General features: G+C 45.8%; 1 protein-coding gene across 3 annotated transcripts in view; it reads left to right on the top strand.

Annotated features, from left to right (window-relative positions):
- Positions 1-27,890, top strand: part of PLCB2 (phospholipase C beta 2) — a 122,934-nt gene that overhangs the window by 81,705 nt on the left and 13,339 nt on the right. For all 3 annotated transcript variants that reach the window (XM_053283116.1, XM_053283115.1, XM_053283114.1), the window contains exons 20-28: positions 112-276; positions 1,846-1,945; positions 6,869-6,973; positions 10,023-10,108; positions 11,380-11,482; positions 14,066-14,122; positions 16,147-16,348; positions 23,375-23,543; positions 27,391-27,467. In XM_053283116.1, coding sequence (XP_053139091.1) covers positions 112-276; positions 1,846-1,945; positions 6,869-6,973; positions 10,023-10,108; positions 11,380-11,482; positions 14,066-14,122; positions 16,147-16,348; positions 23,375-23,543; positions 27,391-27,467 — 1,064 coding nt within the window. The remainder of the gene's footprint in view (positions 1-111; positions 277-1,845; positions 1,946-6,868; positions 6,974-10,022; positions 10,109-11,379; positions 11,483-14,065; positions 14,123-16,146; positions 16,349-23,374; positions 23,544-27,390; positions 27,468-27,890) is intronic.

Here is a 27,890-nt window from a genome sequence, read left to right as displayed (position 1 = left end):
CTTAAACAGTGCACTATGGAGAAATAGATCAGACAAAGAGAAGCTACATTGATGTTATTGAAGCTGGGTTTCATTTGCTACAAAGCTGATCTTGTTTTGTTCTATTCCTAGATAATTTCTGGCCAGTTCCTCTCAGAGCGCAGTGTGAGATCATATGTCGAAGTGGAGTTGTTTGGGCTTCCAGGTGACCCAAAACGCAAATACAGAACCAAACTGACACCGAATGCCAACTCAGTCAACCCTGTATGGAAGGAGGATGCTTTTGTATTTGAAAAGGTAACAGTGCTCAATGTAAAAGATCTCTCTTTTAAGGAAAACGTTCTCTGTTGGTCCCAGGCATCCAGGGACTAAGATCAGCATCCTCTACAGATCAGCAGAAGGATGTTTCTGGGAAACACAGAGCCATAGTGTGAACACAGCAGGGAGGGCAGAGTCAGAGGCACAATTAGGTCTACCTATGCAGAAGAATGAATGAGTAGAATGCTAAGGTGGCAGAATGGATTGCACCACTGGTGGATTCTGGTTTTGAATGGGAATCTAAAAAAACAAAACAAGCAACAACAAAAAACACTCTTCCTGCAACAGAGAACTAGCACAGCAAGGAGAGAGGTTTCATCCACTCCAGTAGGATCACTCACTTGCAGTCTGAAGTGGCACAGTTCATTCTACTGCCCCTGCCCTCTGCCACCTCATCAGTGGTGACAGCAGAAACAAGCACCAAGGTGGGGGGCACATAAGAAGCAACGGGCATTTCTGGGTGGGCAAGAAGTGTCTCACATGTTAGATTTCTGAAACAGAAACTACTTTTCTGAGGGGATGTTTGCCTATCCACCGACTCCCCACCCACCTGTCCGAGCTACCCTTGCTCCTCATTCTGATGCTGCCTGTGTAACTGATGCTACCTGTATAAATCAGGTGTTAGCAAGAGTCATCTGAGACTTCCTCAAAGATTCCAGGGATGAGAGCCTGTTATTATGAGAGGTAATTGCTACGACACATTTAATGCACAGGTGCTTTGCAGTCGTCATTTCCTTTTTCCTCCCACAAACCCTGTGAAGTAAATTATTAATGCTGCTATTTTATAAATGGGGACAAAGCAGAGAGGTTGTTTCTTTTAAAAATTCTCCCATTAGCTCTCGTCTAAAGGTGTTATTTGAACTCAGATTTCCCAGATCTATGCCCACTGCTCTTATTTCATGAAACACATCCTCCCCCCACCCCTCATTTTTATTACATGCTTTAAAAATGGAACTAGCTGATCAAATTAATGATGGGAATTTACCCGTACATTGTTATATTATAAATTTGGTTCTAGGCAGGAGGACAGAGAACTTGAAAGCATTCACAGAACCTGAAGTGTGTGTGTGTGTGTGTGTGTGTGTGTGTGTGTGTGTGTGTGTGTGAGAGAGAGAGAGAGAGAGAGAGAGGCAGGCCAAGGGCAAATATTGTAACTGCACACTTACCTTGAAGTAAGCCCCATTTAATACAGTAGGACTTTCTTCTGAGTAAACATACAATGCCTTGCAATGTCCTTTCGATGGGACTACTTTGTGTAATTTTCCTCAGTATGTCAGCCGCTGTAGGGCAAGCAAGGAAATCTTTTACCACTTCAAAAGAGGATTGGGATAAGTGTCTGAACAGAAATATCAGTTTCTACCAGAAAAAGTGAACCAAAATCAAAGACTTGGAGAGAACAGAAGTTCCTCATTCCTGAGAGCTCTGTTTTCTCAAACATGCTGCCTTAGATTAGGTCCTCAGCATGACAGAAGCTTGTGGTGGTTTAATTTCCCAAAGAAATTAAAGATAAGCCCTCTGAAGTTTCCATTGTATATTATTTCTTGTCAGATTTTGATGCCAGAGCTTGCTTCTCTCCGAATTGTGGCTTTGGATGAAGGAGGAAAGTTCATCGGTCAGCGTATCATTCCCATCACTGTTGTGCGTACAGGTACGAATTAGCCATTTTTGTGGCTGCTGAAAATGGCTTTGGTTAAATCATTCGAAGGGCTAGTGATTTCATCATATGAATCCTTATGTCCTTCATGTGTTCATACAAATAGCAAGAGGTCAAACCAATGGTGTATCTAAGTCAGGATCTCGTTCCTGGTCAAGTGCTGCAGATGGAAGCATATATAAAAATGAAAGAGCCTTGAAAGAGCAGGCTCGCGATTTGCGGGTCATCCTGGACTCACAGCTCCTGCTGGAACAGCAGGTGGAGGCTGTGGCCAGGGGAGCCTTTGCCCAGCTTCGTCTGGTGTGCCAACTGCGGCCTTACTTCGACCCCCAGGCCCTGGCAACTGTAACTCATGCTCTTGTCGTCACCTCTCAGGTGGACTACTGAAATGAGCTCTACCTGGGGTTGCCTTTGAAGACAACTTGGAAGCTTCAACTGGCCAAAATGCCATGGCAGCTGCTTATGGGCAGTAGAAACTATGATCATGTTTCACATTTGCTGAGGTCGGTTCATTTGCTGCCAGTTCTTTTCTAGGTCCAATTCATGGTGCTGGTTATCACCTATAAAACACTTCAGGATTTGGCTCCTGTGTACCTTCAGGACTGCCTTTCCTGTCCAACTTCGACCTGCCCTATGAGGTCATCTCAGGTGGGCCTTCTCAGAGTTCTGGGCCCAGGAGAGGTGTGTGGGGCCAGGGCTCATGGGAGGGCCTTCTATGTTGCAGCCCCCTCCTTATGGAACACTCTGCTTCCTGAGATTCGTAATGCCCCCTCCCTTCTGTCCTTTAAGAAGGTCCTGAAAACCTATCTATTTTGCCAGGCTTTTAGTTTTTAACATGTGTATGTTGGGGTGGTGGTTCTTTTTCTTTTCTTTTTCTCCCCCTGCCCCTTTGTCTTCATTGTTGTTTTAATTAATGTAAACCGTATCGAGTCTATGGAAGTCATGCGGTCAATAAATTTGCTAAACAAACAAACAAACAAACAAATCTAAGTTACAAGGCAATATGGGAGTACTTTCTCACATCCTCTCATCTTCTGACTTCCTGAAGCTTGGGGTGCCTCCTCATGGGCAATTTCCCACACTGCTTTGGTGTGAAAGTGGAAGCATGACAGTGTGATCCTGAATAACCTCTACTTGCAATGTTCTTTCTGCATGTTCAGACTGTCTCTCATACGGCATCACTAAAGGTGGGCGGAGGGTTGGGGTAGCCTGGGCTGAGAATCTGTGCAATCTAAATGCACATTTGATCCTGATAAATGACCGAACTCCAGGACTCCTTTATCAGGATCCATGCATTTTAATAATAGCCATCGACATTAATGGCATTTGGGACATGGAGGGGTGTTGTGCATCTGAAAGGCAGCCCCTGAGTGTTGCACAAGAATGCACTTGCACAACGGCTTAAAACAGTGCACACGCACACACAGTTATGCAGCACTACATCCTTCGGAAACAATGGGAGCAATGCTACACAACTGTACACACACTGTTTTAAGTAGTTGCACAAGTGTGCCCTCGCACAACGCTGCTGGGGCTGCCTTCCATATGTGCAGCAGACCCACCCCACCCAGGGTTCTTCTGTTATGTAAATTGCTTTCAGAGCTTTTGTGTTGAAGAGTGATATATAAGCATTTGCATAATAATCATATGCAAAATCTGCCACTGAAGGCGACTTGCTACACCTTGCATCACTTTAGGGCCATTTCTAGTTGTCTTCACAATTGTCTGATTTTTGTTTTCTAAAAAGTCCCCCAATAGCTTTCTGCTTGCCATCTTTTATTTATTTATTTAATTTACTTAACATATTTTTATACCGCCCAAAACTTGCGTCTCTGGGCAGTTTACAATTAAAATAACGTAAAACATTAAAACAATTAAAATCATTTAAACAAACTTAACCAACATTAAAAATTAAAACCATAAATCTAACTAAAAGCCTGGGTGAATAAATGTGTCTTCAGTGCCTTTTTAAAAGTTGCCAGAGATGGGGCGGCTCTTATTTCAACAGGGAGCATGTTCCATAGTCCACGGGCAGAAATGGAGAAGACCCATTCCTGAATAGCTGCCAGACGAGTTGGTGGCAACTGCAGACAAACCTCTCCAGATGATCTTAATAGGCAGTGGGGTTCATGGCGAAGAAGACTTTCTCTTAAATACCCAGGGCCTAAGCTGTTTAGGGTTTTATAGGTAATAACCAGCACCTTGTATTTTGCCCAGAAACGTATCAGCAGCCAATGTAGTTCTTTCAACACAGGAGTAATATGGTCTCTCCTAGATAACCCAGAGATCAACTTGGCCACCGCATTCAGGACCAATTGCAGTTTCCAGCTTAGAGGTTACCAGCATATGTACCACCGTTTTGAGGTCATTCATCTCAAGAAATGGATGCAGCGGGCATAACAGCCGAAGCTGATAAAAAACACTTATGGCCACTGCCTCAACCTGGGACAACAGGCAGAGGCTCTAATCCAGAAGCACCCCCAATCTGTGTACCTGTTCCTTCCAGGGGAACATGACCTCTTCCAGATCCGGCAGATCAAAATTGTCTCCCAAGTTCCAACCGCACACAATAAGTACCTCCATCTTATCTGGATTCAGCCTCAGTTTGTTATCCCTCATCCAGCCCATTACTGCCTCCAGGCAGGCATTTAGGGAGGTTATGCCTTCTCCTGGTGAGGATGACATGGAGAAATAGATTTGTGTGTTATCAGTGTATTGATAACACCCTGCACCAAATCTCCTGATGATCTCTCCCAGTGGTTTCATGTAGATGTTAAACAACATCGGAGACAATATGGAGCCCTGAGGGACACCATAGGGAAGTTCAGAATTTAAAGAACAGTCTCCAAGAGACACCATTTGGAATCTGCCCGTGAGGTAGGAGCAGAACCACTGCAAAGCAGTGCCTCCCAATCCCCAATCCCCGCAGACTTTCCAGAACGATACTATGGTCGATGGTACTGAAAGCTGCCGAGAGATCCAAAAGGACCAACAGAGTCACACTCCCTCTGTCAGTTCCCAGTTGGAGATCATCCATCAGGCTGACCAAGGCAGTCTCTACCCTATAGCCTGCCTGAAAGCCAGTTTGAAATGGGTCTAGATAATCAGTTTCCTCCAAGACCGCCTGGAGCTGGGAGGCCACCAGCTTCTCAATCGCCCAGCCATGGAAGGTTGGAGACAGACTTGTAGTTGCTTAACTCTGAGGGATCCAAGGCAGGCTTCTTCAGAAGCAGTCTAATGATTGCCTCCTTAAGACAAGGAGGCATCCTGCCCTCCCTCAGAGAAGCATTTATAGTCTCTACCAGGCCTTCTACAACAGCCTCCCTGCCAGATAGTATAAACCATGTCGGGCAAGGATCAAGAGGACACATGGTGGGCTGCACCATTCCAAGCAGCTTGTCCACATCCTCAGGAGTCACAAAGTGAAATTGATCCAGGGTCATCACATAAGAAGAACTGCTGGACACCTCAGCATCAGACTCTGTAACAATTGTGGAGTTTGAATCTAAGCTGGCCCAAATACGAGAGATTTTGTCCACAAAAACATCATTAAAAACATCACAGCAAGTAATTGTTGGTTCCAAGTACTGATTCAAGGGGAAGGGGTTTACATTAGCCCTTTCACAACCCTGAACAACTACGCTGGACATGAACTTGCAGACACGATACGGGAGGAAAAGAATCGCTTCTTTGCTGCACATATTGCCTTACCATAGATCTTCAAATGCACTCTGTGTAGTAGTAAACTTTCGGATTTGAGTCGAGACTTCCTCCACTTGCACTCTAGTCGTCTACCTCGCCACTTCAGCCCCCGTAGCTCTTTCATATACCAAGGGGCCAGGTTTGATGTGGGTTGGAGAGGACACTTAGGAGCGATCGTGTCCACTGCCCTGGTGAGTTGATGATTCCAATTTTCCACCAGAGTGTCGACAGGATCACCAGCACAGCCAACACTAAATCCATTGGGCAGCAGGGCGATTGGTACACCAACAGAAGTCCCAGTCTATCACTGGTTCCCAAACTTAGGTACAAACATTCAATATGGTCAGACACGTCAACCACTCCACCTCCCCGCCCAAGTCTCCTCCCCTGCTCCTCAACGGAGTACCCTGGAGGGAGAAGCTGGGACCAGATTGGGCCACTAGCCTCCCCCAACCAAGTCTCTCTAATACATACCAGATCAGCTCCTTCATCCAGAATCAAATCATGAATGATTTCAGGTTTATTCTGGACTGACCAGGCACTACAAAGGAGCAAGATGAGGCTCTGTGGGTGGTTGGCATTGTTTTCCAAGGTCAAATTGCTGGCAGGACAGCCAGAAGGGGAAACAGCAATTATGTTTCTGATTTCCTTTCCCCTGCAATGGCCTGCTGACCTGTCAATGTTACTTCATCTATTCCCCACCACCACTGGAATAGCTGCCCCATGGTGTATCCCCAGTGGATACACCACCTCTCTCCCCATCTCCAGACACATTAAAACTCAATTCACCCAGGATTTCAAACAGAAGCCGATTTAAAATACTCACCCACCTTTACACAGCACGAGGGACCCTGAGCTAAACAGCCTGGCCCTCGCCCTCATTATCCCCCAAAGGGGCAACCCCCTTTGGTGTCACCCCTTCGGTGTCTGGCCCGCCACCACTGACAGCGTTCCTATAAAGGCCCAGAACTGGGCAGGTGACCCCAGGAACTGCTGAGTCACTCACCCCTGGCCCCAATCCTGCACACTCACCACAGGTATTCACAGAGGCAGCAAACAGCAGTCTCACAGGGGAAGCAGCCAGCAGCAGCAGAAGAAACCAACAGCACCCACCAGGTCTCTCACACTGGGCAGCATTGGATGGGAAGCAGATGGGCTCTTCCTCTCTTCTGCTGGGCTATTTTATGTGGTGCTTTTTTCTTTCTTTCTTTTTAGGTTATCAACATATTTGCCTTCGTAGTGAGAGCAACATGCCACTAACTATGCCCTCTCTCTTTGTGTATGTGGAGATAAAAGACTACATTCCCGACTCATGGGCAGGTACTGTACTGCAGAATATGTATATATATATCTCAGTTGCAGTCACCTTAAGTGGCGCAGCGGGGAAATTTTTGACTAACAAGCAGAAGGTTGCCGGTTCAAATCCCCGTTGGTACTATATTGGGCAGCAGCAATATAGGAAGATGCTGAAAGGCATCATCTCATACTACATGAGAGGAGGCAATGGTAAACCCCTCCTGTATTCTACCATAAGAAAACCACAGGACTCTGTGGGCGCCCGGAGTCAAAATCGACTTGATGGCACACTTTACCTTTTTACCTGTATCAGTTGCAGCATTTTGCGGGGTTAAAGGTATCACTCCCTGTGTTGGATGTGGCTTCTGTTGGATGCTAGAGTTCCATTGCAACACTAGTGGCTGGATGGCATGGCCCTTTACTTCTTGCACAAGTTATACTGACAAAACAAAAGGACACACACCTAAGCAGGTAACTCAGTATATTTAGACAACTATGCATGAATCTGGACAACTAACAGAATAAAAGTTCAGGTTATGTGAGTTCTGCTATACAGGTGGACCTCACTAAACATGTATCCAGCATCCTCAGTTTCATGTATCTGCAGTCAGGTAATTGACACCCGACCTTGACATATGTGCAAAAAAACAGCCAAAAAGGAGTTAATTTTACATATACACAGTTGGATGGGCCACCTAATGGCACAGTGGGGAAGTAACTTGCCTAGGGAGCAAGAGGTTGCTGGTTCGAATCCCCACTGGTATGTTTCCCGGAAAATGGGAAACACCTATATCGGGCAGCAGTGATAAAGGTAGGTGCTGAAAGGCATCATCTCATACTGCACGCGAGATGGCAATGGTAGTAAACCACTCCTGTATTCTACCAAAGACAACCACAGGGCTCTGTGGTTGCCAGGAGTTGACACCGACTCAATGACACAACTTTACCAACTTTACTGTTTGGAGACAACTGGAAATGACCTTGGAGGTCATTGCCAGCCACCATTTTTTCCCTGTGAAAAATCTCAGAGAAATGCAGCGATTCAGACATCTAGGGGCATTTCAGGGCAGCTGGAGGCCTGCGGAGCATGGTAGGGCATTTTATTTTTCCCATTTTAATATATTTTGATTGTTTCTCCCACAATTTTTAGGCCTCCGAGAACCTAACCCCAGCAATCCCATTGACCTAATGACTCTATATTAATTATTTTGTTATCCATGGTAATTTTGGGGGAATGGAACCCCCCACAAATACCAAAGTTCACCTGGGTGCTTTCCAGATTAGCCGCTCAACAGTGGCAAAATGCTTCCATTCAGGCAAATCACATTCAATATGTAAATAGCAAGTGCCCATCAGGGGGAGCAGTCTTGCGAAAACTAACAACCCGAAAAAACAGCAACTCTTTTACACCGGATATACAACGTTATAGCACTATATCACAGCAATTAAATTTGAAACAGTGCATTGGAAATATGAACGTAACCCTGCTGTCAGTGTAGGGACTGCGATGTCACAACACAGGAAGCGTGGAAGCACACTTCAGAGATACGTCATGGCCCCGTTGCAGGGTCTAATCTGGAAAGTGCCCTGTATTACTAGTAACAGAAGCAGCAAAGCTTGATAAGGGAGGGTCGGCACTGCTGTTGCTGTTAGATCTCACAGCAGCGTTCAACACTGTGGACCATGATGTTCTGATCCACCACGTAGCTGATGCTGGGACTCGAGGCGTGGCCTTGTTGTGGCTGCGTTCTTTCTACAAGACCAGGGATATAGGGTGGCAATGGGCAATGAGAGGTCTTCACTTCATGTATTAACATGTAGCGTCTCCCAGGGGGTTATTATCTCGCCCTTGCTGTTCAATATTTATATGTGGCCTTTAGCAAAGCTGGTGAGGAGTTTTGGGCTAGGGTGCCATCAATATGCGGATGACACCCAGCTTTTTCTGCTGATGGACGGCAATGGACGGCAGGGCTGAGGACACCATAGCCCTGACCAGGCTGACCAGCCCTGACCCCTGACCACACCTGACCAGGTGTTTGGTGGCACTCGTAGACTGGCTGAAGAAAAGTCGTCTACGGCTTAATCTGGATAAGACTGAAGTTCTGTGGCTGGGCCCAAAGAGGTCAGAGGGGAGTTTCCAATTACCGACCCTTGATAGTGCTTGCTTGATACCTCAGCCCACAGTGAAGAGTCTGGGTGTGATTCTTGATGCCTCTTTGAATATGGAGGCTCAGATCATGGAGGTTGGTCGAAAGGCCTTTTTTCAATTATGCCAAATACGGCAGCTAGCCCTTTATCTGTCCTCTCCGGATTTGGCCACTGTGATGCATGCGACAGTCACTTCTAGGTTAGATTATTGCAACTCACTTTATGTGGGGTTGCCACTGCGCCTAATTCGGAGATTGCAACTGGTGCAGAATGCAGCAGCCAAGGTCTTTACTAAGGCGCCTTGGTGAGCACATGTGACACCTTTGCTCTTTCAGCTGCACTGGTTGTTGGTTGAGTTCCGGGTTAGGTTTAAGGTATTAACTTTAACATTTAAAGCCCTACACGGTTTGGGCCCTCCATACCTCCAGGACCACCTTGTTCGATATGTCCCTCGCCGGGTCCTGAGATCGGCCACAAGTAATACCTTGGTGATCCCAGGCCCTAGGGATATTAAACCTCAATCAATGAGATCCAGGGCCTTCTCAGTGGTGGCCCTGGCTCTATGGAACGGTCTCCCGGATAATATCAGAGCTCTCCACAGTCTGTTGGCTTTCCGTAAGGCAAGTAAGACTGAAATGTTCTGTTGGGTGTTCGGTTCCTAAGCTAGCTAGTTGTAGAGTGATCTTTTAATCCATGGTTACTATGTCATGTGGAATGAGTACTGTATGGGATTGGGGTTATGACATTATGTAAGATGTATTTTATAGAATTGTGTTGCTGTATAGTTATTAATTGTAAGCTGTCCTGAGTCCTATGGGAGTAGGGCGACATATAAATCTAACTAAATTAAAATAAAATAAAATAAAAAAGAATGAGGAGGAGGAAATAGGATGTTTTTATTAAAAGTCTTGGATTTTATTCCTAGATCTGACCATGGCCCTTTCCAACCCAATAAAGTTTTTTAATGCGCATGACAAGAAGTCACCAAAGAACCAAGAGAAAAATACTGAGGTGAGTCCTGCAGATATGTAGACAAAAGTTTTTGCATGCCCAGTCTGAAATGATGGGTGGGTGGAAGTGGGTATTTTCTTGTTTTTGCATTATTAACAGGGAAGTGCGGAGATTGTATACATATCAAGGAGCAAGAAGCAGGATCCTTTTTTAAAAAAAAACTTTTTCAAGGAAGGGTTGAGGGATATAAGTTGGCTGTAGCTCCAGATAGCTAAAAAAACAAATCTACCCATAGGTCCTGGTTATTACAGAGCTAGCTTGACTAACTGACCTAATTGACTCAAATTAATAATGAACATGCACACCTTTAATTTCCTGCATTTCTGTTGTGACATAATACCAATCCATAATATGCATGTTTGAAAATGTATCCATTTTCATAGTGAAATAGCAGGCCCATTTTCTAGAGAGCCAGAGACTATGCTCCCACAAGGCAAGTCTGAGCATTAGTTAGTAAGATGGCTAAGAGCAATTAAAAATGTCTTATATAAATATGCATTTTTAATTGCCAATGTCTGATCACAAGGGCAGGAAAACCTACATCCACTGGATTCTTTTTAATTCAAACAGCACATACTTAGGGGGCCCTCATTTTAATTTAAAACAGTGGTTTCCCGCATGGTATGCTTCATTAACCATATCCACAGGCTCCCTTGAAAGGGTTAGAGACCGAAGCATCACGTTTGAAGGCACCTTATGCCAGCACACAGGCATTAAAGGCTTGAAATCAATGAACTTTGAAATCAATAAACTGCTTTAACTGATTAATTCATGAAATATTTGATTTGTTTTAAAAAGGAACAATATAGTCTCCCCCGAGTGGCTCCAGTGCCCTGTTGTACACTATTGGCTGTGAACAGCAGCAGTGCTAATAGCTAAGAGAAACACTTTCCCTGCCATCTATTGCAAGAGAAACCTGTGGACAAGGAAACCCCATTTCCAATGTATTTTACATTGCTCTGTTTGCCTGTCCGACCACATAATATACGCCAAGCAGGCTGTGCTTACCCTTCAGTAGGGACAAGAGGGCAGCACCAGAGACTCCAAACATAAAAGCCAAAGTGATGCAAGAAATGATTTATTGCAAGAAGATTCAAGATCTTCTGCAGAGCCACCATGCACAGTGCTTCTACTCTCTCTCTCTCTCTCTCTCTCTTTTCAATGCCAGAAAGAATTTTTTAAAATAGCTGAAAAGCAAAGACACAAGCAGTCATTTGTTTCCAGGGATTCATTTGTCTATTGCAATTATGTGTTACTGATCTTTCTTTTAGAGGCCCAACTTGCAAAAAAGTCATTCAGCTGCTCAGCTCAGTACTAATGGGTTACCTAATCCTGCCGGAACCTTTAGTATTCCTCCTTCCAATGGACTTGCAGGTAATACTGTGGGTGTGATTGACTGAGACCAACAGGTGAAAGGGTAGGTGGGAATAAACATTATTCAGATTCTGAGAGAAGGCGTTGCTCCGGGATAAGGATCATCACTTCATTTCATTGGGACTAATTTAAAATTCTATTCAAGTCAAGTACCTATTATTAATCCCTGCTAAGTAGGCAAAGATGCACCTGTTGAAGTAGCAGCTCTCTTATATTTAGGAAGTGAGAGGCTGTTTCTGGAATTACTCTTGCTGGTGGTGTGTGTGGATGAGTGTAGATTTTGAAACCTCTTGGGACAGGGAACCATTTTTTGTTGAAAAGTGGTATACAAGTATTTACTGTATTAAGATTAGTGGCTGACATCTGGACTAATGCTGCATAATGCTCTGTAGCTCAGTTAGGGATGTGCGGAACCGGTCCGGCGGTCTGATGGTTCGGTCTGGGGGTTCGTGGATTCGTGATCGAACCGAACCACCACCACCCCCGGTTCTGTCAGACCGGAACCAGACCGGTCCACGAATTTTAAAAAATTGTTTATAAAAATGTTAAAGAAGTTCCTGTAGCCCCTTCGGGGGGCTTGCTGTATCCATGGGGGGGGGGTCTGCACGGGTTCCCTCTCCCCCCGCCGGCCTTCCTCATCACCGCCGCAGCCGGTAAACAAAGCCTTTCTGGCCCTTTTGGGCCTGTGTACAAGCGAGCAGCCACCATTTTGGCGGCTGCTGTGCATGCTCAAATGCCCTCTGCGAGGCCATGTCCTCGCAGAGGGCATTTGTGTGTGCGCGGTGGCCACCAAAATGGCGGCTGCTCGCTTGTATGGAGGCTTAAAAGGGCCAAAAAGGCTTTGGTTACCAGCCACGGCAGTGATGAGGAAGGCTGGCAGGAGGAGAGGGAACCCGCGTAGACACACACACACACACACCATGGCTGCAGCAAGCCCCCCGAAGGGGCTACAGGTACTTCTTTAACATTTTTTTTTTTAAATCATGGACCGGTCCGGGGGGGTGGGGGTTCGATGGGGGCCGGACCGAACTGGCCCGGTTCTGTTCTAGGCTGGTCCAGCCTCGAACCGAACCAGGCCATACGGTTCCATGCACACCTCTAAGCTCAGTAGGCTACAGAGGGAAGGGGAGATCAACGAAAATCACCCCCTCCCTTAGTGCAGTACAGCACTGGTCTGGATGTCAGCTGTTGTTGTTAATATTGATTATTAATTATTATTTATAATTATTATTAAATATTAAATATTAAATATTTATTATTATTATTATTATTATTATTATTATTATTTCTTCCATTAAACAGAATAGACATTTTAATCTGTAATAATATTATTACTACTCCCATTTTATGCCGTGTACACTAGCTATCAGTTCATTTATCAGCTTAATACAAGATGCTGCTTTTGATCTTTAAATGGCCTGGGAGAGGAAGTGGTGGCCACTGAGGGCGGTGTGGGTGGTGTCAGGGAGGCAGAGGGCGAGAGCTAACTTTCAAAGTCTTTACCGGCAATACTGCCAGTACCTGGAAGCAGAGGGGAGCAGCAGGGCCCCACGTGGTGGCTGCCCTGCCTATGCCATTCACCTGGCTGCCAAGCATACGCTCCCTGCAGCTTCCAGGTGCTGGTGGTATCACTGGGAAAGACTTTTAAAGGTACCTTTACCCCGCTCCCCACACTGTGCCACCCTCACCAGCCACCACTGAGGACAGAGTATCTCAAGAATGGCCTCCTCTCCTATGAACCTGCCTGAGCACTGAGATCTACTTCTGAGGCCCTGCTCCAAGCACCCCAGTCTCATCAAATGTACGGCAGATGGGCGGCGGGGAGACAGGACTATTCCCCTCTCCCACATCCATCTCTTTCAATAACTAATGGGATTCAATGAAACTGCAGGATTTGGAAAGCCTGTTTCTGGGGATGGGGAGTGATCCAGGTAGTTCTGAGCTGCACAGAGCGCTCATAGAGACAAGGGGAAAGCTAGAGTGATACACAGCTTTAATAACTGGAAGCTGCCACTGGCTATGATGCTATATAGAGCCATATGGGGTGTTCCTTCTCTTAGTATATCTTTGGTACATGTCTTTAAATGGCCACAGATAGCATAGCCAATTAAAGTGGTGACCCATGACCTTTGCTTCTTTAGCTTCACCACCCACAGCCACGGAAGGCCTCCTGATTCCTTAAATGATGGTGTCCTTTCTCCCTTGCTGCCCCTTATGCCTGGAACACCCATGGTCTTTCCTGTGGTGGTGCCCAGAATCTGTAATGATGTCCTGTGGGACGTTGCTTCTTGATTTTCATCAGGCAGCAAATACCTTTTTGTTCTAGCAGGCTCTTTGGGATTCTGCTTCTTATCTTAAATGATAAATAAAATCTGTCTGCTGCTCTTTTAACTTTTGCTTGCTGAATTGCATTTTAGATTAATTTGAATGATATTGCTGTTGGATTATTGTCTTTTATTTGAGTGAGGTTTCCCCCCACTCAGATTACTGTTAACCACCTTTTCATGTTATGATATAAAGGTGGGATACAAATGTTGGGGGCAGGGGGGGGAGGAAAAATCTGTAATATGGTTTTTCCTCCAGGAACTTCGGCCACAAGGAAAGAAGAGACTACAAAAGAACCTGCAAAAGGAACTACAGGTAATTCTAATCATATTCCTGTTAGGGATCTGACAGGTCAAATCAGTGAGAATGAGGGCCAGACCTGATGTAACACAGGAGTTCTGTGATTGGAACTTCCAACTTTTCTTCTTCTTCTTCTTCTTCTTCTTCTTCTTCTTAAGCCAGGGGAGGGGCAATTTGGATTAGGGCTGCTATGCAGGGGGAAAGGGTTAAGACCTCTACACACATCACTGCCCCAGTTCAAATCAGAAGGGGAACAAGGGGTGAAGATGGGGTTTTTCCCCAGGAAAAAGCTTTTACTTTTTATGTTCAGAGGAGACCTGTGCTGTAACTCTGAATTAGAAAAGTATGGTGAATTACCTGTGTGAGACAGCCCTTCCAACAGGGAGCTGACTCTGAGCATGCGCAAAGACACAGACACACAGAGCCCAGTGACAAGCAGCTGACAATGAGCAGGAGGTAGTTGAAGATATCTGCTGTTGGGTGACAGACTTTGATTCACAACAGAAATGGCACACATGCACACATATGTGTGTGCAAAGCAGCAGCTGGAAAATGGGATTTTCCAGGTCTTAAAAATATGGAGTTGGCCAGGTTAAATTTGACACACTTTAAAAATCCAATCAATTTCCTTCATTGTAAGGCCCGGGGGCTAGTGGGGGGACCCATCAACCCTAAGTGTGACTCCCTGACTACTTGTTTATTGCGCCTGTGTGAAACTTTGGCCAAAGCGGAATATTCTGCACAGACCCCTCTGGCACCATGCGGAGGCAACCACCATGCAGTGTTGCATTTAGTCCAGCAACAGGGGCCTCCTTTAAGGGAAAGGGAGCACACCTGAGCCCCAGAACCATCTTGGAAAGTATGCATGGAGTGCTGGGAAATGTAGTCCTTCCCAGTGCTTTCCTCCTTTTCTCTCTCTTAAGAGAGAGCTCCATCTTTCTTAAAGGGTCCTTGCAGCACTGAGAAAAGCACAGTATGGAGGTCACCACAGAGGGAAATGGCCGTCACATTGAAGGGTGTTTTTTTTGCTACAGTGGCACCCATTTGGAAAATAGTGAAGATCACTGCTCTAGAGGTGTGTGTGTGTGTGTGTGTGTGTGTGTGTGTGTGTGTGTATAAAATAAGAGGGTGTAGAGAACTATTTCCAGGATCCAAAAAGCTCCAGGTATTTTTATTATTATTATTTTATTTAAAATATTTATACTCTCCCTCCAGTACACTACTGCTTGGGGCGGCTCACAACAAACATTGTGAAATATGCAGGCAGGAGCATAACTAGCTCCACCCCTAGCTTCATTCTTCCACATTGCATCGCATGGCACCCCAAAGGGTTCCTTGGCCCTTAAGAATGACTTTGCAGAGGGTGCAAGAGACTCCATGGGAAGGCAACCAGAAAAGCCCCAGGACACATGTGAAAAACAATGCATGGCTCTTTGGTTAATGGCCAACATCACAAACAATATACAACTATTCCCGTGACATCTGCACAACCACATTCCACACAGTGCTCTTGTCGGCGGGAGGGAATTGTATTTTCATAGTGTTAAGGCTGAGTCATGGGCAGTGGCCACCAGGTCGCACAAGATATAAGCCAGGAAAGCCAGGCAATCGGTCAGGACTCAAGGACCCACCCAATAGGTAGAGGTCCAGCTGAGTAGACAGTCAGGAATCAGAGGTCAAACCAATAGCCAAAGATTGGAAATACGGCAGAGGTCAAGCAGTTTAAGGAAGTAAGCAGGAAATGCACATACCAGACCTGCCTCAGAGAGGAAGCCTCTTATCCGTTCTGCTTCAGAGGGAACCAATGGGTGATCCCTGGGACAGGACTTTCCCAGGGTCTAAGAAGGCTTATCAGTCAGAACATGACACCCAAGAATAAAATATTGTAGTTTGGAGGATGTTGAGGAAACATGATACTTGTGCAAAAGAAGGCAACCTTGAGAGATGTGCTTAATAAAGTCTAAAGGGCCCCTCAAGTACATAAAGAAAGTAAGCAGCTTATTTCAACAAATGGGCTTCTGTTTCATGTTGTGCGTGAGTGCCCCAGACAGTTAGCATTGAAGAGCTGCAGCAGATAAAGAGTTTTGGAAAACTGCTGAAGAAGCAAGAAAAGGAGCAGAAGGAGCTGGAGCGGAAAATGCTGAAACGTAGGGAAGAGCTGTTGCAGAAATATGCTGTCTTATTCGTGGAGCTGGTTTTCCAGGCTGACAAAAAGAAAATCCCATGCCAGAAAAAGAAAAGGTAGGTGCTGGACTGGGAATGAAATATATCTTTATTGGCAATCAAATGACTTGCTTTTTAACATTTATTGAAGAACTAGTGTAATACTTGTATCACCTTACGTGGCGCAGCGGGGAAATGCTTGACTAACAAGCAGAAGGTTCCCGGTTCAAATCTCCACTGGTACTATATCGGGCAGCAGTGATATAGGAAGATGCTGAAAAGCATCAGCTCAGACTGAGTGGGAGGAGGCAATGGTAAACCCCTCCTGTATTCTACCAAAGAAAACCACAGGGCTCAGTGGACGTCCGGAGTCAAAATCGACTTGATGGCACACCTTACCTTTACTTTAGTGTAATACTTATCCTAATGAAGCATGGGATTCAAGCAGAAGGCATGCCACATGTGTTCATTTTGATTGAAGTTTGCCTTTCCCAACTTCTTGAGGCCAGTCACAAGCACTGTTCCTTCTAACAGGGATTCCAAGATGTTGTACACTACAACTCCCAGCATCCCCAACTGCAGTTGCCTTTGGCTAGGGATTCTGGGAGTTGTAGTCAACAACATCTGGGAATCCCTGCTAGAGGGAACAATGGTCACATGACGGAAATGAGAGGGAATCACAGTCCTAGAGGACCCAGAGACCAACCTGGCTGCCACATTCTGAACCAACGGCAGTTTCCGGACTACATACAAAGGCAGCCCCACATAAAGCATGTTGCAGTAATCCAGCCTAGAGGTTACCAGCAGATGTACTTCTGTTTTGCAAATTAATATGCAAATTAGGCACCCAGATTTGGAAAGCCAGAATATGGCAACCCTATCCCTAAGACAGAGATGTGGGTAAGGGGTAAGGTTGCTTCTCCCCAAGAAAACAGAAGCCATGAATTGGCATTCATATCAATGTGATTTCATGTTCCCTTGTTGCAGGTTTTGCTGAAGGGTTCAAATTTGACCTGGTTTCAAATTCCTGCTCTGCTATGAAGCTCACAGGGAGGCCCCTGTGACTGGGTCAGTTACTCTCCCACAATGACCTAAATGCTTCCCAAAATTGTTGTGAAAATGGAGGAGGTAGGGAGAGCCTTGTATGCTGCTGTGAGCTTCATCGATAAAGGGTGGGATAAACATGTATAAGTAATATAACCATTACCTCTTTCCACTACTCCCACCCTGGGGGCCATGTCAGATATTATTACAAACAATGCAAATTAATCTCTGTGTTGCATTAAAAAAAAAACACCAGGTGGTGTGAGGCCTGGGACTGTGTTATCTATTTGTGTTAATATTAATCTCAGTGCTAGAAAAGAATGTGTGAAACTGTCCTTGTGAGATGGCTAGAACTTGGTAGTTGATTCCCAGTGGTATACATGCTTGCCACACAAATATGCAATGAAACACAAGGGGAGCAGCACACAAAACAACAACAAAACAACAACAGCAACTCAAAGATTTAGGTCCAATGCACTGAAGAAAATCCAATTATAGATGCATTTTATGTGGTTATTGAATCACAAAGCCTGACATCTACCTCGATGGCCTCCTGACACCAGACAAAGTCTCAGTCTCCCTCCCTCTCCCTCTTTTTAATTTGCCCAGGCATTCCAGCATGTTGAATGGCTGGTTTTAACTGTTGTTTGATGCTCTGGCAGCTTTTATTGAATGAGGATGCTGCTGCTTCTGGGTTTTATTTCAGGGTCCTCAAACGTTGAGATGATGGGATGTTGGAGCTGGTCTGGCATTTTCTGCTGCTCTCAGGATTTTCTTCGAGGGAGATTTTGCCAGGTTACTGCACAAGGCCCACAGGACCCTCATTTTAGAAGGGCAAGCGTCTTCTCCATCCGTAGAACCAGAGGGTAACCAGGAGGTCTTTCCACCTTCCCCACCCACAGAGGATACTATCCCATGCCTACAGCTTATTACACAAAACATCCATTCAGAATGGTCTAACCCAGACAAGGGGGGCCCTTCAGCTACCATGAAATGCTTTTATTTGGTCCCCAAGGCTATCATGGACATGCTGAGGGTTATTTTGGTCGACGTGCCCATGGCTGCCTTGGTTAAAGGCCAGGTATTGCCCTAGGATGGGGATGAATTACTAAAGAGTCCAGATGATAAAAGGGTACACTGCCATTTCGAGGCAGTCGCAGATAGCCTTGGTCCTGGCCCTGAAAGCCATTGTAACTTCATCCATATCTACCCAGGCATCCATGTGATGGTTAAAGAACCTTTGCACTGGGGCAACTCCAAACTGAGGGAGGGGTCGAGCAAACTGGGCAAAAGCTGCTGCCTTCATGGCAGACGCTACACTGAATGCCATGCAGATTTCTGCCAGAGCCCTGGCATGTGATGTGACTAATAGGAGACACTTGAGCTTCAAGAGTTGGGAAGTCAATCAGTTGTTTCATTCCAACCTGGCTACCACATTCTTCAAGAGTGGCAAGTTCTATGGTGAATGTTTTGACCTGGTTCTGCTTGAAACTAAGGACAAAAAAGGCCATGCCATTATCTTCTTCCAAGGAGGATAAGAAAACCAATAAAATGCCCAATTCTTCCTTTTGGACACCCAGATCCCTCTTTCTCAACTGTTCCAGGCAGGGGCAAAGCCAGTGAAATAGGCTCAGGCCATCCACTAGGGACAATGCTCTCTTTAAGGGTATCCAGATCCCTCAGCCCAATAGGGGGTTCAGTCTACAAATCACCCAATGACAATGGGACTGTCATTCCACTGGGGAGCAGACATCAAAGGTTTCTCAGCCACTGGAACCTATCAACATCTGACCAAAGGGTGCAGCAGACATTCAGTCGCGGGTACTCCTTAGTATTCAGTCTCCAGCCTCCAAGCAGATACGAGATCCCACAGGAGGGAGAAAAATCTTTCAGGCAATTAATCATCTCTTCTCTGGATGATCTATTAATCTCATCTCACAGTTCACATCTATTAATCCAAACACCCTCCAGACAGCAAAGTCTTTAGAAAGTCCAACAGACACGAAACTGCCTAGAGATACGCAAGTGGATTTGTTGTAAACAGTCAGAAGAGGTCCAGCACCTGCGTGCTGTTATAGACAAGAGCAGGGGCCTGGTATCCCTGCCTACCAGGCAAAGGGACAATAAAGATCTGCAATTCTCAACTATGCCAGCCCTATGTTCATCTCCAGGGGTCCATCATTTCCCTCATAGAGATGGTTCCTTGGGCAAAACCTTTAGCACACCCACTTCAGTGGTCTCTGTTGCCTTGTCAGGACCAGATCTCTAAGGAGAGCCACATTGCCACCTCAGGTAGTGCGATCTCTGGAGCGGTGGTCCTCCCCAGCAACCCTACAGGTGATAGACCCTCTACCCATGCAAAAGGATTCAGTTTACCACTGATGAAAGTCTGTGGGGAGGGGGCTCCCATTGCAGGCAACTGGTAGCTCAAAGAGGGTCAGTGATCCAGGGAGGCCAACTCAGCTTTGACTGGTTGGAACTCCGGGTGATCGAAAATGTTCTCCTGAAGTTGCAGCTGGTGCTGATGCTGATGCAGGAGAGCTGGTCTTGTGGTAGCAAGCATGACTTGTCCCCATAGCTAAGCATGGTCTGTCCTGGTTGCATGTGAATGGGAGACTTGACGTGTGAGCACTGCAAGATATTCCCCTCAGGGGATGGAGCCGCTCTGGGAAGAGCAGAAGGTTTCAAGTTCCCTCCCTGGCTTCTCCAAGATTGGGCTGAGAGAGATTCCTGCCTGCAACCTTGGAGAAGCCGCTGCCAGTCTGTGAAGACAATACTGAGCTAGATAGACCAATGGTCTGACTCAGTATATGGCAGTTTCCTATGTTCCTATGTTTCTATTGTCATGTGTTCATCAGAACCGACAACTTCACCCCCAAGTTCAATATGAACTTGTGGGGCAGCGCGAGGTCCAGGTCACTGATGTTGCCAAGCACAACTGGTTTTAACATGGGCAGAGGCCAATGTGTCTTCTCTCATAGTCAACCTGCAGGGGGAACTGAATATGTTAGCAGTCTGGTTAAGCCACAGATTGGCCAGGCAGAATGGTTTTCAGGGATCAGGCCTGATCAGACCAGGCATGCATAGTGCGCATGTTCAGCCAGCTGAGGTGGATTTATTCGCCACATGGAGAATACCAAGTTGTCCCACTTCCTTAGGCATGTGCAGGAGGTGTGGAAGCGAGAGGTGCCGACAACCAGCTGGCCCTGGGCTCTACCATATGCATTCTCTCCAACAGCTATATGGCCCCAAACAGTAAGCAGAATCTTGGTGGCACCAAACAGTCCACATTTCATAGCAATCTCCTGGGAATCTCTCCTGTAGACTTCTAGGCTACAATCCTTGTCTCCTATGCCAGGACTCTGTGGTTCATCTGGATCTGGACTAGGCGTGTGTCCGAACCGGTCCGGCGGCCATTCTATAGAATGGCCGAACTGCCGGACCGGTTCTGCCCTGGTTGGTCCGGTCCGGGTGGGGGGGGTATTGCTTTAAGGGCGGGGAGGGCTTGTTTACCCCTCCCGCGCCTCTTTGCCCCCGCCAGTGGCCGTAATTTACTGTAAAATTGGGGCGCTGGAAACCAGCCGCCCCAGCCGCCGCCGCTTCCGCCGCCCCCCCCGCGAGCAAATTAGAGGGGAAAAAGGCTACTGCCTACAAGGAAGGGCTACTGCCGCCCTGCCGCCGCCAGCCGCCACCCCCCCACGAGTGCTCACCAAGTTAGAAGACTTTAGAGAGGAGCTCGTGAACAGAGCTCCTCTCTTATCGAAGCCTCCGGCCCAACTGGGGCCTTGGGCGCGTGCGCACGCGCGCTAGAGCTCTTCTTCCACTAGAGCTTTTGCCGGAGGCCCGGTCTACCCGCCGGGAGGAAGCCGGGTAGACCGGGCCTCCGATCGCCGGAGGCCCGGTCTACCTGGCTTCCTCCCGGCGGGTAGACCGGGCCTCCGATCGCCGGAGGCCCGGTCTACCCGGCTTCCTCCCGGCGGGTAGACCGGGCCTCCGGCAAAAGCTCTAGTGGAAGAAGAGCTCTAGCGCGCGTGCGCACGCGCCCAAGGCCCCAGTTGGGCCGGAGGCTTCGATAAGAGAGGAGCTCTGTTTGCGAGCTCCTCTCTAAAGTCTTCTAACTTGGTGAGCACTCGTGGGGGGGTGGCGGGTGGCGGCGGCAGTAGCCCTTCCTTGTAGGCAGTAGCCTTTTCCCCCTCTAATTTGCTCGCGGGGGGGGGCGGCGGAAGCGGCGGCGGCTGGGGCGGCTGGTTTCCAGCGCCCCAATTTTACAGTAAATTACGGCCACTGGTGGGGGCAAAGAGGCGCGGGAGGGGTAAACAAGCCCTCCCCGCCCTAAAAGATAGGCTCCCCTTTGGTGCTGGTCCGGACTGCTCCGGACCATGCACATCACTAATCTGGACTGGATAAAGCTGTGTGACTGGACGCTTGAGGGCCAATGGTACATTGCACAGATTTTAGACACAATTTTGGCATCTCGAAGGCCTTCCACAAAGCGTATATTTCAGGCCACATGGATGGTTTTCATAGCGTGGTGCAGGTCTAATAACATTCAACCTCTGTTTCCCTCCATAGTGCAAATTCTTGCCCTGCTACAGAAGGGCTTGGATGTGGGGTTGAGACCCACCTTAAAAGGCAGGTGCCAGCCACTGCATTAGTTCTGGTCAGCCCCTTTATAATTGTTAAGAATACAACAGATATTTATATACTGCCTTTCAACAAAAGTTCCCAAAGCAGTTTACATAGTTATAAAGAAAGAAAGGAAATGGCTCCCTGTCCTCAAAGGGCTCACAATCTAAAAAAAGAAGCAGCCGTATCCCTTCTTCTTTTCTTTCCTAGAGACACGGGGCAGACAAGGCACAGAGGCTCTTGCTCTGGAGCTAGACAGGGTGGAGACTGGAAGGCAGTGGGTATGCCCCTGCTTCATGGGTTATCTGAGCTGCTTTGCTATTGGCCCTGAGGCTGTTCTCATGAGTAGCCTGGGCTGACCTGGGCAGGGTTAGGCTGGCCGTGAGAAGCAATGGGATCCTCGTGGATCCCTCCACTCCCCACCTGCCTAACCCCCTTAACGGAGCCAGCTTTTAGCTAAGGGTGCTCTTGCACCCTTAACCCAGCTACCTTGCAGCCCGAGGAGACACAGAGATGGGGAGAATCCCCAGTGCAACGTGCATACCGCGCGTTGCATTGAGGGGATGTCCAAAGGCCAGAACAATAAGTTCTGGCCCCAGATCCCTCCGCCCTGCTCTGTGGTTCATGGAACTTCACGAAGCAGGGCTGTCCATGTAGGCATGCAGGAGGCACACCAAAGAGGACCAGCTTGGTCGTCTGCGGGGAAGGTAAGGTGAAAGCAGCCTTCCCCCCATGCCCTTCCCACCCTCCCGGGGCAATCATGTGAATCTCCCCACTGTCTCCGGAGCAAGTACGAGGGGTAGCCCAACCTATGGATACACTCCTGACCACTAAGGAGAATGACCTTTCAGGTAAGTGCCAACGATTCATTTACCAGATAAAAAGGCTCAAATGGAGAACAATAATGTTGTCCTTCTATTGCATAGTGTCTTACTATATATAACACCTGCAGAGCATTTTTAAGGAAGCAGGTCTGGGAATGATGAAGGACTGATAAGAGCTCCATCATTCACTATTTCCCTTATAGGGCATAGGCAGAACGGTTCCATGTAATAGAATGACAACAACATACTGCGTGAGGGTGCCTTGCATGCTAACTTGGCAAAGAGGCACCTTTTAAAGTGCTGATTCTCTTTTATTTAGCAGGTGGAGAGTAACTGGCCTTATCCACCCCCAGCACAGTACCTCCAGTGACTATTGCTGGTGTCTATCTGATGTTTCCTTTTAGTTCGTCAGCCCTTGGGGGACAGGGATCCATCTTGTTTATTTATTATTTCTCGGTATAAACCGCCCTGAGCCATTTTTGAAAGGGCAGGATAGAAATCAAATGAAAGAATGAATGAAAATGGTTCCTTGATGGCTTGACAGAGTGAGTGTACTCAGTGAGTTGGTCACCTCTGCTGTACAATGAGAAGTGTTCCTCCGTGTCTGCAGCTGCAGGAGGTTGGCTGACCCCAGTGGAGGAGGGAATGCTGTAGAGATGGCCGAAAGTCCTGACAACAGAGTCTTGGAGCTGAAAGAGAAGCTGGAGGAAGAACTAATCCAGTTAGGGGAAGAGCAGTATGATTTGATTCGGAAGAAGAAAGAGCAGCATGCCACAGAGGTAATCATTTGTATATATATATTACTTTTCCTGGCAGGCAGAGGTGTTGCCTTTGCCAACTCACATTATTTTATTATAGCTGCATACAGAGCTCAATAACAAGACTGAGAGCAACTTCACACACAGCAAGAAGGGACAAAAAGTGAATGCGTACAACTGGGTCGTGCTTCTGCCTTTTGCACTTCCAGTGTAACATGCCAAGAGGGAACCTGCACAACTTTCCCACATCAAGATGCATCATTTCCAAACTGTGTGGAACTCATGCATCTCACTCTAGGGGATGTGCATAAGTTCCCTTTTTTTGAAAATTATATCAGAGGTGTAGAAAACAGACACATTCATCCCTTGCACATCTGCTTTTTATTGCATTTTTGGAATGTTCAAAGGCATCCTAACAGAAAGGCATAGACAATTCTGTGCCAAAATAGGATAGAATTCTATTTTGGCATAGAATTGCCAAATTTGGCATAAAATGCCAAAATTCTGCCCAAGTAAACATAACTTAGAATTGCATAAGCTGCATGTCCACCTGAAAACATAGAAAGTTGCCAAAACTCTGTCCAAGTAAACGTAACTTAGGATTGCATACGTTGCACGTCTGCCTGAAAACAATATACAACCCATATGAAAAGTAACTAAAAACTCTTTATTGAATCTCACCAACCTAGTGAAGCTCACTGGACAATACTATAAACACATTCCATCATGATTTACTGGGATCCTTCCACCAGTGGAGACCTGGTATAATCTACTAAGCCTGAAGGATGCAAAATTGTTTTGAGCCACCCAGAGAACAATTTGTTATGGGGCGGCTAACAAAGATTAATTCTTATTTATTTATTTATTATTATTTCTTGTTTACACAGACAGACAGGTGTTATTGGCTGGTTTGTTTTATCCAGACATCAAGTCCTTCCCAAGGAGGGATGCCAGAATTTTGTTATCAATATTGTTGTTATTATTATAGATATCATCGCAAAATACAGGCTGTTCCCAGTAAAGTTGCTTTTTGTAATTGGCTGATGGTGATTTCTGTGGCCCCTATGGTGTTGAGGTGCTCTTCAAGGTGTTTTGGAATTGCACTATTAATTATATTATATATTATTGTTGTTATTATTCTTGTTTACACAGTCAGACAGGTGTTATTGACTGGTTTGTTATATCCAGATATCGAGTCCTTCCCAAGGACCTGGGATGGCTGAATTTTATTATCATTCTTGTTGCTGTTAATATTATAGATATTGTTGCAGATTATTATTATTATTATTATTATTATTATTATTATTATTATTATTAATAATAATAATAATAATAATAATAAGTTAGAAAAATCCTCAAGTCCAAACTCAATGGCGGGAACACCATACAAGCCATAAAGACCTGGGCTATACCTGTTATCAGATACACTGCAGGAATAATAGACTGGACCCAGGCAGAGCTAGAGACGCTAGATTGTAAGACCAGGAAAATAATGACCATCAATCATGCTCTGCACCCCCGCAGTGATGTAGAAAGGCTCTACCTCCCTCGCAGCTCAGGTGGAAGAGGAATGCTGCAAGTCCATCAAACAGTAGAGGAGGAGAAAAGAGGCCTTGAAGAATATATCAAGGACAGTGAAGAAGCACTTAAAATGGTCAAGAACGAAAAACTATTCAACACCAATGAAACAAAGCAGGCCTACAAGAAAGAACAAGTCAAGAACCAAGCTGAAAAATGGAAAAATAAGCCCCTGCATGATCAATATTTGCACAATATAAGTGGAAAATCAGACATCACCAAGACCTGGCAATGGCTTAAGAATGGCAACTTGAAGAAAGAAACAGAGGGTTTAATACTGGCTGCACAAGAACAGGCACTAAGAACAAATGCAATAAGAGCCAAAGTCAAAAAATCCACCACAAACAACAAGTGCCGCCTTTGTAAAGAAGCAGATGAAACAGTGGACCGCCTAATCAGCTGTTGTAAAAAGATCACACAGACGTGACTACAAACAAAGGCATGACAAAGTAGCAGGGATGATACATTGGAACATCTGCAAAAAATACAAGCTACCTGTAGCCAAGAATTAGTGGGACCATCAAATTGAAAAAGTTGAAGAAAATGAAGATGTAAAAATATTATGGGACTTCCAACTACAAACAGACAAACATCTGGCACACAATACACCAGATATCACTGTAGTCGAGAAGAAAGAAAAACAAGTTAAAATAATCAACATAGCAATACCAGGGGATAGCAGAATCGAAGAAAAAGAAATAGAAAAAATCACCAAATACAAAGATCTACAAATTGAAATTGAAAGGCTGTGGCAGAAAAAGACCAAAATAATCCCAGTGGTAACTGGCACCCTGGGTGCAGTTCCAAAAGACCTTGAAGAGCACCTCAACACCATAGGGGCCACAGAAATAACCATCAGCCAATTACAAAAAGCAGCTTTACTGGGAACAGCCTATATTCTGCGACAATATCTATAACAATTGACAATAAAATTCTGGCATCCCAGGTCCTTGGGAGGGACTCAATGTCTGGATAAAACAAACCAGTCAATAACACCTGTCTGACTGTGTAAACAAGAAATAAATACTTTTACATATACATGACATATAGACTTGTCAGATGGTCTGTAAACCTGGCTGTCTCTCAACATTCATGGTTTGACAAGGCCAGAGTGAAGTCAGTCTGCATTTAGCACTTTTGACAGGAAAAGTTGTCATGTGTGACAGTGCCCCCATGTGATTGAATGTATATTTCCTCAGGTTTTTGTGCACCTTATTTTTTAAAAGCAAGTCCCTTGTTCAGTTAAAACAGGATAAAAAATAAATCTGGCCATGCAGTAGCACCTTCCCAAAGAAAATGTGTCTGTGGGAGAATGAAAGGTAAAAGACAAAGGTAAAATGGAGATCTGGCAGAAATGAAACTGCCTTACACCGAATCAGTCCCTTGGTCCATCTAGAACAGGCCTGCACAACATAAGACCCGGGGGCCGAATTCAGTATTTAGAGACTATTTTACTGCCCCCCAGGTATCCTGCAACAGCACTGGAGCTGGAAACTGCCTTATAATGCCATCCTATGCATGTTTTCTCAGAAATATGTTCCATGGTATAACCAGTGAAGCTTACTCTCATGTAAGCATGCCTAGGATTGCAGCCCAAAAGCAATGCTAGTATAGGAAGATGACTTGGCATTTGTTTGGGGCTGGCATGCTCTCCAGGGCCCCCACTGATTGAGCAGGGATAGGACCTATTTTCTGGCCACTGTCCTTGGTTAAAACTATGGTTCCATTGACAGGCGGAATAGATCCACAAGAAACTAATAATATTTTTAATTTTAATGTAATAATGTGGGAAGAATTGATCTCAGCCCCTGCACACCAAGTTGCGGATGGTTCCGGCCCACCAGGGCATTTGAGTTGTGCAGCCCTGATCTAGAACTTGACTGGCAGTAGCTGTCCAAGGCCTTTGATGGGGACCTTTCCCAGCCATGCCTGGAGATGCCAGGGACTGAATGTGGAATCGCCTGCATGTAAATGATGTGCTCTACCACTGAGCTGTGGCCCCTGTGCAATTCACAAGCATTTACTTATGTGTAAATTATGATTTTAAAAAACACCATGTCAGCTCACTGTTTCATCCTGGCTATTGCCTGCCAAGGCTACACGTCAGAGACAGAATGTCGCAAATTCCGAAAGTTGTTGGATTAATTGGCGGCTGTAAGGTCTACAAGTGGTCAGGCAGCAAAACCTCCTTACATGTGTGTTTTGTGACGGTTAGGCTAGAAATAACAATAATGAAAGAAAATAAAGCCAAATCTTGACATTGAACCATATGTGTTACTCCTTTAAACAGCAAGTTGCTAAAATGATAGAACTTGCGAGAGAAAGGCAAGCATCTGAGCTGAAGACATTAAAGGAGTCCTCGGAAAGGTAAATCATAAAATAAAATACTCTGCTATGGCATTTAGCCTAATAACTTTGCATGTGCTAATATACTGATGAATATTCCTTATTAATTCCCTCACTTTTTTTTCCTTGGCTCCTAAATCTCAGAATCACGTCATTCTGCTTTTGTTTGTCCTTTGTCACTGTTTCCTGAAAAGCTTTCACCCTGACCTACTGATCTCCCATCACATCCTCTTGGGTCACAGCTCCACATTCATCAATCTACATGGGTCCAGTTGCATATGGGGGGGAAATTGAGATCCCTTGATCTGACTTTTCATGAAAGCATGAAGCTACTGCATGCAGTAAGCCACAGAGATCCAAAGTTGCCCTTGTGTCTTCTGCTCACAGGAAGGCTGCTTTTCACTGGCAACATGAAATTGTTCAAAAATTGAAACTAAATCCAGA

Source organism: Hemicordylus capensis, chromosome 1, assembly GCF_027244095.1.
Source record: "Hemicordylus capensis ecotype Gifberg chromosome 1, rHemCap1.1.pri, whole genome shotgun sequence".
Lineage (NCBI taxonomy): Eukaryota > Metazoa > Chordata > Lepidosauria > Squamata > Cordylidae > Hemicordylus > Hemicordylus capensis.
The sequence above is the reverse complement of the archived record's forward strand: the minus strand, read 5'-3'. Positions and strand labels throughout refer to the sequence as shown.